General features: G+C 43.4%; 1 protein-coding gene and 1 pseudogene across 3 annotated transcripts in view; both read left to right on the top strand.

The window, feature by feature from the left end:
* SEMA6A (semaphorin 6A) overlaps positions 1 to 8,908 on the top strand; it is a 133,383-nt gene extending 124,475 nt beyond the window's left edge. For all 3 annotated transcript variants that reach the window (XM_039467787.2, XM_003920675.4, XM_010339603.3), the window contains one exon: positions 4,579 to 8,908. In XM_039467787.2, the coding sequence (XP_039323721.1) occupies positions 4,579 to 5,777 (1,199 nt within the window). In that variant the 3' untranslated portion in view covers positions 5,778 to 8,908. The remainder of the gene's footprint in view (positions 1 to 4,578) is intronic.
* Positions 7,262 to 8,012, top strand: LOC120365308 (uncharacterized; annotated as a pseudogene).
* Positions 8,909 to 9,606: the final 698 nt, after the last annotated feature.

Below are 9,606 nucleotides of genomic sequence, written 5' to 3' on the forward strand. Positions count from 1 at the left end.
CTTTCTCAGTTCTGCCGATTTCAGACATGATTTCAGAGAAATCTCTTACCCAGTGTGTGCCTTGCTTCCTGCAATAGGAAGGTGGAAAGAACAACCATTTAACACATTATGACTAGTGAGAAATAGCTGGTGGTTAATGAATCAATGCAAAGGATTTTTCAAATACTGTTTTCATTACTAAGGCCCCATTTTCAATTGGTGAGAGCAGAAGACCCAGGGTTTGGTAGAGGAAGGAATTTCAAGACCCTAGGTAGAGAAACCAACTCTGAGTGTTCTCTCTGCAGTGGGGGAGGATACCTGGGGAGGGAAGTATACCATTCTCATGGGCCCTTTTCTGCTTGCCCAGGATTTCCATGCAGCATCTGAGCAAGGGATACTCAGCTCCAGCCTGTTGCCCTTTGCCCTTTGCAGAGATGCATTTTCTTTTTCTAATTACTCAGTTCCACTGGAGCACTCAGTTGTTGCAAGTAACCCATTTACTGTCATTGACTCTTTTGGATTTATCCCAGAATGAATTTCATTTTTGAAATAGTTTCTCTTATTATTTTGAGCAAATACTGAGCACCATTATAGATTTATTTTTATTTGTCTGATAGATGCTACTATTAAAATTATTTTATATGACTAGAGATAGAATTTATTTCCATGACTTCAAAAGCAACGTGACAGTCACTCTAAAGATGACCTCCCAAGTTTAGAAGTTCATTTAAAAATAGCTTTACAGTGTATTGAAAACCCATTTATTCAGCAATCATTTATTGAGTTACCCAACTAAGAGCTCTGTGGATGGCAAGGGATATAAATGCAGATAAAATATGGCACTTGCCCTCAAAGAGGTGATTGTAGGATTGCTACTCCACTGAGACTCCAACTAAAACTGCCAACATTTTCCACTTCTGTTGTTTTAATTATTTCCAAATTCAGTAACTACAGGCATCCTGAAACAGTATGCGTTCCCTTACATTGCTTTGACATCTCATGTCACCTTTTAGCTGCATTTAGATGCACAAAGTTTGGACCTGGAAGCACAGGTCTACTCCTCTCCCGTGGAAGACCAATAGCAAATGGACTCCAATGGAGCAGTGCAACCACCTCTCAGAAGCCCTCTGTGAACCACTAACCCACCTCTTCTTCTATGTGGCTTCTTTTGAGCTTTAGCTTTGTCCAGTAAACTATAGCATTTAAGCTCTTTCCTACTTTTTATTTCCTTTGATTCTTGTAACAGCCCAGTAAGGTAGTAAGATTAAATGTGTTCACCTCATGCTGCAGATGAAAAAACTGAGGCCCAGAGATGTTAAGTCACTTGCCAAAAGGCTGCTCAGCCAGTAAGTGGGAGCCTGCAACTCCAGACCCATTGAGATCCTCTCTAGCTGCTTATATCACCACCCCTGACAAGTCTGCTCTTTCCAAGCCTTCACAATGGCCATACCACAAAGTTGATTTGATCATTTCTTTGAATGCTTCTTTGGCCTTTTTCATGATACAAGCAGAAAGCTTTGGAAAGACATTTCCAAAAATAACATTTACCTTATCTTCTTCAACTGCACTTTCAACTTACTCTCTGATCTATTTCTATCTTTGGATGTTTCTGAATCTGCACAAGCAGATGAGGAAAGCCCTCTACCTCCCCATGGATAGATGAAGAGATGCAAAAATATTTTTAGGGCCACTCTTTATATAACAAAATGAGATGGGGGAAAAAAAATCTGTCTGAGATACCATTTCCTGAAAGGTCAGATCCTACTAAACTCGTTAACAACCCAAAACCTGAACTCAAATATCATCCACTGAAAAAGAGTTCTTCCCAGTGAAAGAATAAGTAGCTTTCATAAGTCCAAAATAGCCAAGGACCTTCAGACGTGAAAGAAGAATGATACTTGGGAGCTAAAAGGAAGGTTAAGAAGCAATGGAGAAATGTGAACAATTTGTAAGTTTCCCAGTGCAACAAATGAATTGCTGTAGCTTTATCTTTCCATGTTCCTTTTAAACTGATAGGGCAATTTAAATTGTAGAATGCTAAAGTCAATTGTAGATAGCTTCCTATTACAACACACATTTATTGGGACGATCCAGTTCCCCTAAATTTGGTTGCCTGAAACGGTTCCATGAAATACTCATTGCCATGAAAAAATTACCTAATATATCTCCAACTCATCACTGGAGTCTAGCCTGTGTTAAACTCCCACTGAAATCACCAAGTCAGTGAGGGAAATTAAAACCCATTTTAACCACAGATGTATATTTTTGTGTAATTATATGTAGGGGGTTGAAAATGATGTTCAGTAGAACCCCACACATAAACAAAATTGAAAGAAAATCAATTTCTTTTTTAGCATAACAAGGAAATGCAAATTTAAGAAAAAATTTTCATTAGCATATTTCCTTGGTGAATAGGTATTAAAATATATTTGAATGCAGGATACCCCACTGTTTGGGGAGCTCCACACATAAAAGGTGTGAGTTATAGCCAAATTTTCTGGCTGTTTTTTTGCTTCTCAGTTTCTACCCCTCAAAATCTGATGGAGATAAATCTGGAAATATTTGAAAAGTGTCACATTTGGAAATTATTTGATATCTTACCATCTTGCATACTCTTTCCTTATGGTGAATGGCCTCGACTGCCTTTTATTACTGAGGGTATTGGTTGGATCACAGAATTTTTATTTCTCAAGAGATATTTGCTGCTTCTACTTATTCCCACCTGAAGTCACAATCCTTTGTCACAAGACAATCATTTCCACAGCAACCAACTGTGATGTCACAATTGAAGAGAGGAGGACCCTTAGGAAGGAAAGAAAAAGAGAATATACTTTTCAGGCTAAGGTTTCTGGGTTTTAAAACCATCACTTCAGAAATCAAAACATTTTAGCTGAAAAACCCCTATGACAAAGCTTCAAGGTCTCAGTTGTGACAAAGAAAATATTTCAGCAGAAGTTTAAGGGTTGCATGTTGTGGGTTTGGGAAGGGGTAGAGATTTTTATTTCCTTTCATTCTAATTCTGTGCCACTGATACCTGCCAGAAAAATACACTAAACATATTCCAGAAAGAGTTGATTTAGTAGGTGAAAAATGTGTCTCCTGAGACCAGAGAAGGTACATTTTCTGTCTTGCTATCATTTCCATAATAGGAACAATGTTTACATTTCCTTAGCCCATGCAGTGCCTCTAATGTATTCATGTTCTTTCACTCTCCAGAGGCAGGAATTGAGGTATTTGAGATTTTATTTTTTAGCAACTGCATCAAGCACTTAAGATCTGACAATTGTGATGTGTATTCTCACTTGGCATTAAAAAATAAAAGTTTCAGTGTTTGCATTTTGATTAGAGTTGCTCAGCTTGGTGGCTGATTAAGCAGGAACAGGGAAAGCACTTTCCTTCAGAAACACTGAATCCTGGTTAATGTAGTGTAAGATTATGGATGGATGTAGTCACATAATTTTTATTAAATTGAAGAGATTAGTTCTGCTGAACAATCTCACTGTGACAGCAAACTCTAGGTGCAATAATGGGTCCTGACACTACTCAAATCCACTCAGGGCCCCAAATGGTCTTGTTTCCAAACCTTCTTTCAGTTCCAGTGAGAGAGCTTCATTCAGATATTCAGCATATTTACCTGAAATTGAGTTTGCACATTTTTTTTAAGACAGGTGATGCAAAATCAGCACAAACGTTTGTAGTCTGTGAACTTGAGCCATATTCTCTCAGTGTAAATAAAAATCACACACACACTGTTTCCTCTAGTTGCTTGAAAGGCAAACACCCTTTTCCCTAGGCAGAGGCTCCAGTGCCCACAAGAAGGGTGTCAGAAAAGATCCCAACTGGAAGCCTAGAGTGTTGTGTGATTCGCTCGTTTAACATGCATGAAATTGTTGCCTCTTCCTCCAGACTCAGGATAAGGTGGTTATCTCAATTCTAGGAGGGGAAGATTAAAAAGCCATAAAGAGGGAACGATAAATAACTTCTGAAAGTCAAAACCTGCCGTATTCCATGGAGTGAAGCAGAGTAGAAAGCGCAGGTACTGGAGAGAGTGAACAGCGCTGTTTTTGTTTTTGTTTTTTGTTTTTGGGGGATGGCCCTGTGGCCCAGGCTGGAGTGCAGTGGCGCGATCTCAGCTCACTGCAACCATTGCCTCCCAGGTTCAAGCAGTTCCCTGCCTCAGCCTCCCGAGTAGCTGGGATTACAGGCACCTGCCACCACACCAGCTGATTTTTGTATTTTTAGTAAAGATGGGGTTTCACCATGTTGGCCAACCTGGTCTGGAGCTCCTGACCTCGTGATCCGCCCGCCTTGGCCTCCCAAAGTGCTGGGATTACAGGCGTGAGCCACAGCACCTGTCCTGAACAGCACTTTTTTAGACCACAAAGAAGGCAACAAATGGAGTCCATTTTACATACTGCACATGAGGGGACTGGGGAGGATTAATTAGTTAATGTTTGGCAAGCTGAGTTTGGAAGACAAGTTAGGCAGAGGTGCTGTTGTCACTTACTACTGTTATTAATTAACAGGGTGAATGCCAAACAAAAACAAGCCTCGGGGTGTGCTTTCATTTCTTAACGCCATATGCCACATCTATTGCAGGAGTGATTCGGGAAAGTTACCTCAAAGGCCACGACCAGCTGGTTCCGGTCACCCTCTTGGCCATTGCAGTCATCCTGGCTTTCGTCATGGGGGCCGTCTTCTCGGGCATCATCGTCTACTGCGTCTGCGATCACCGGCGCAAAGACGTGGCCGTGGTGCAGCGAAAAGAGAAGGAGCTCACCCACTCGCGCCGGGGCTCCATGAGCAGCGTCACCAAGCTCAGCGGCCTCTTTGGGGACACCCAATCCAAAGACCCGAAGCCAGAGGCCATCCTCACGCCACTCATGCACAACGGCAAGCTCACCACTCCCAGCAACACGGCCAAGATGCTCATTAAGGCAGACCAGCACCACCTGGACCTGACAGCCCTGCCCACCCCAGAGTCTACCCCAACGCTGCAGCAGAAGCGGAAGCCCAGCCGCGGCAGCCGCGAGTGGGAGAGGAACCAGAACCTCATCAATGCCTGCACAAAGGACATGCCCCCCATGGGCTCCCCTGTGATTCCCACAGACCTGCCCCTGCGGGCCTCCCCCAGCCACATCCCCAGCGTGGTGGTCCTGCCCATCACGCAGCAGGGCTACCAGCATGAGTACGTGGACCAGCCCAAAATGAGCGAGGTGGCCCAGATGGCGCTGGAGGACCAGGCCGCCACCCTGGAGTATAAGACCATCAAGGAACATCTCAGCAGCAAGAGTCCCAACCATGGGGTGAACCTGGTGGAGAACCTGGACAGCCTGCCCCCCAAAGTTCCACAGCGGGAGGCCTCCCTGGGCCCCCCGGGAGCCTCCCTGTCTCAGACCGGCTTGAGCAAGCGGCTGGAAATGCACCACTCCTCTTCCTACGGGGTTGACTATAAGAGGAGCTACCCCACGAACTCGCTCACGAGAAGCCACCAGGCCACCACTCTCAAAAGAAACAATACTAACTCCTCCAATTCCTCTCACCTCTCCAGAAACCAGAGCTTTGGCAGGGGAGACAACCCACCGCCCGCCCCGCAGAGGGTGGACTCCATCCAGGTGCACAGCTCCCAGCCGTCTGGCCAGGCCGTGACTGTCTCGAGGCAGCCCAGCCTCAACGCCTACAACTCACTGACGAGGTCGGGGCTGAAGCGTACACCCTCGCTAAAGCCGGATGTACCCCCCAAACCTTCCTTTGCTCCCCTTTCCACATCCATGAAGCCCAATGATGCGTGTACATAATCCCAGGGGGAGGGGATCAGGTGTCGAACCAGCAGGCAAGGCGAGGGGCCCGCTCAGCTCAGCAAGGTTCTCAACTGCCTCGAGTAACCACCAGACCAAGATGACCCGGGGACTGCTGGGTCCTCCTCTCTGGGACACAGGGGTACTCACGAAAATTGGGCCGCGTGGTTTGGTGAAGGTTTGCAACGGCGGGGACTCACCTCCATTCTCTTCCTTCACTCTCCTCCACACCCTACCACAGGTCGGACCCACAAAAGACTTCAGCTATCATCACAAACATGAGCCAAAAGCACATACCCACCCCATCCCCCATACACACACGTGCACAAACGCGCGCGCGTGCACACACACACACACACACACACACACAGACGCATAGAGGTGAACAGAAACTGAAACATTTCGTCCATAACTGCACGGGACGTGGCCACACTGGGTTAGCGTTCCAACCTGCAAAACACAAATACATTTTTTAAAATCATGAAAATTTAAAAAGACAAAAAAAAAAAAAAAGAAATCATTGATAATTCTAACTCAGACTTTTAACAATGGCAGAAGTTTACTATGCGCAAATACTGTGAAATGCCCGCCAGTGTTACAGCTTTCTGTTACAGCAGATAAATGCCATATTGGGCAACTATGTCATAGATTTCTGCTCCTCCTCTCTTTTAATGAAATAACGTGACCGTTAACGCAAGTAACTCTTTATTTATTGTTCACCATTTTTTTCCTTAAGGAAAGGACTCTTCCAAATACCATCCTACGAACAGCTCTTCAGAAAGCCCATTGAAAGTTAAACATTTAACGTGAAATCCATTAACTGGAATAATTGAGTTTCTTTATTTTTACAATAAATTCGCTGAGTAAAGAAGTTGGAGCTGGAATTCTGAGCTTTGTGTTTGGACTGTCTGGTCTGTAGCTGAAGGAAAAAGTTAGGAGGGGGATATTTATTTAAATCTATCAGTTCATATGCTGGTCAGGTCGCTGACCTATAAGCATACAAAAAAATTAATTCATGTCAAACTCCTTCCAGATCCTAATTTCTAAAGCAATCAGGAGAGAAGCTTTTAGAATGGCACGTCATATCCCACTGGTGCCAACACGGCTTTGTCTGTGGTTCTGACTTTCTGTGAAGGCACCAGCTTGCAATACGCCATCTCATTTCACCTTGCATGTGAGACAGCAAACAAAATCCACAAATGGTGTGAAGTAATTAATATGCTGGCTGCTACCTTGCATAAATTAATAATTTGATCACACGGGTTTTTCGTGGGGTTACATCTGTGAATAGCCTGTTTTCCACATGTAAATTTGTGCCTTACACCTTGAGTTGTGTACACTTGTAAACTGTCGTTATGATCAACTTTTCCCCCTTTTGAAATAAGTGCAGATATTTATTTAACCCTCCCTTCCCCCCACCCCCGCTCCAGTCCTCTGGAAGATTAGAGTCAAGCAGATGGAAGAATGCAGTGGTGATAGTTGTCATGCCACAGCCTGGGAACGCTGGGTGGCACCACACCCGCCGATTCACACTGCCTTCTAGTTGTGCCAACTCGAACCACCCTTTGGCTGTGCTGCAAGCATGGGCCCCAGTGTTGTGGGTGGCAAATCCCTTTTCTTCCTCCAGAGCTCCCTGCTTCTCTTAGATAATTTCAATATAGTGATATCCTTATTGGCCAGCAGAAAAGGGACTAATGTCCCAGTATTTTCTGCTGTGTCCACCGGCTAGAAAGCAGGCTGTGTGCGGTTGGGCAGACACCTGGGAGGAGTCTCCAAGCCATGTGCACAGCACATACGTGCAGTGCACACAAAGAAATGAAATGAAAATAGATGCAGGCAGGCTGGTCCCTGCTGTGGTTAATGAGTAACTCCAAGTACAAGGCGGACCACAATGGATGCTGCAAAAACATTGACTGGGGCAAAGGATTTTTTATTTTATTTTTTATATTTTTACCCTTTTGTTGTTATTGTTTTTAGGGGGTGGGAGGTGGTGTGTGTGTGTTTCTCCCCTTAGTTTTCATTTGCTCAAGCATGCAAAAGGGACTTTTGTTTATTCCATCATGAACAAAGGAACTGTCCACATACTGTAAACCATGAGCAGTGTTGTTGGGTATTTTAAAACAGTTAAACAGTATATTTGGTGGTCTCTTTTGTCTGTTTTTATTTCTAGTTGGATCTTCTGGGTTTAGTTTTGCCTTTAAAAACAATTAAAAAAAAAAAAAAGATTGGCAATGACAGTTTCAAGTTGTATAGTGAAAAAGTGGAGCCTCCGTAATCAGTGTGGTTGGCTTCAGACCTGAGTACTTAGCTGAGGGTGAGTGAGACCCCTTTGTTCCAAAAGTCCACTGCAGTTTTGCTGTTGTTTAGGGTAGATTTTTGTCGTTGTTTTTGCTTTTTTTTTTTTTTTTTTGTCGGTGGGGAGGGAGCTTTTGTAATGGAATCCATGTTTGCATCCTGTGAACTCTGTCCCCTGAAACCCTGAAGTCTTTTTTAGAAATCGAAATATTGTTTTCTTCCTTGAATTTTCTTTAGAAATGCAGAAACTAGGAAGGCGATGGGTCTGTATCACCCTGCCCCCTTCTTTCCCATGCTTGACTCCCAAGAGTACTGGCAATGCAGCACCCATCATTGCTGTGAGCGGCTGGCTGGCTGTCTTGTCCTGTGTTTGTGGGCATCACTGCCTCAGCAGTTAAGGAGACCCGTGTCAAAACTTACATCCACATTCCTACAACCCCACAATGCATCACTTCTGGTGTTAACCCTGAAATGCCCACATGTATTGAGCTGGTCTTCTGCATTTAAGTATTTCTCCCCCCTTTTTTTCCCCACTGTGTGTCGGGGGAGGGTCCATAAACCTGAGTGTGCCTTTGCTTTCCACCCTTGCTAGACACTGGTAGATGCAACAAACTCAGATTTATATTTGTTGTAAAGTTGTAAAAATATTGTGATGTCACCAATTTTCCTTCCATCTCCACATCCCCTAACTTCTGATTCACGACTTAATGTATGTTGTAAAAAAAGGAAAAAAGAAAAAAAAAGAAAAGAAAAGCAAAAAAGGGAAAAAAGAAAAAAAAAACAAGGAAGAGGCTCTTTATTACTTAAAAGTAATAAAACCAGACTGTTCTACATTATCTTTTGTGTCCTGAATGCTTTTATTGGTCTCCTAATTTTTCCTTTTTTAGTGGCTCTCCTCCCTGCTCTTTGTGGTTATGATTCTACTCTTTCCCCCATTTCTATCTGGCTTCCAAAGCATAAATAACAGTATAGTTTGATGCATTTGTTTGCAGTGTCCACACCCAGCCACCCCCACCCAATTATTGATGTGTTTCTATGCTTGAACCCAGCGTGGAGCAGGATTTTAGCAGAAGCCACCAGTAATTAAAAGGCAGAGCACACATTGGCTCCCTCTATTCATTTTATGCATTTTCTTTTTATGGGCTTGTTCATCATCAAACATTTATGGTAGACTTGATAGTTTAAGAGATCAAGGCTAGGATTTCAGTATGTAGGGTCCACTAAAAATAGATCCTTGCACAGATGTGACTTCAGTCTTTTTACATATTAATAAGGTGGAGGGGGCTGGATTTGACTCCTTGTTAGCATTTATCTTTTGTAACCCAGAAGACACAGTTGGAGGTATATTGGGACACAGCACTTGACTTTTCTTCTGCAGAAGAGCATTATGAACTGTCTAGATCAGGTTTTCCTCTAGGATTGTTTTTAAAATAATTATTTAAGTAGGTCTTCAGATACAGTATTTTAACCTTCTGAATTTTTTTTTTTTTAATGTTTTAAGTCAGTTGAGTATGGGAAGCTGCAGGTTGAGGCC

Source organism: Saimiri boliviensis, chromosome 1 (assembly GCF_048565385.1).
Source record: "Saimiri boliviensis isolate mSaiBol1 chromosome 1, mSaiBol1.pri, whole genome shotgun sequence".
NCBI lineage: Eukaryota > Metazoa > Chordata > Mammalia > Primates > Cebidae > Saimiri > Saimiri boliviensis.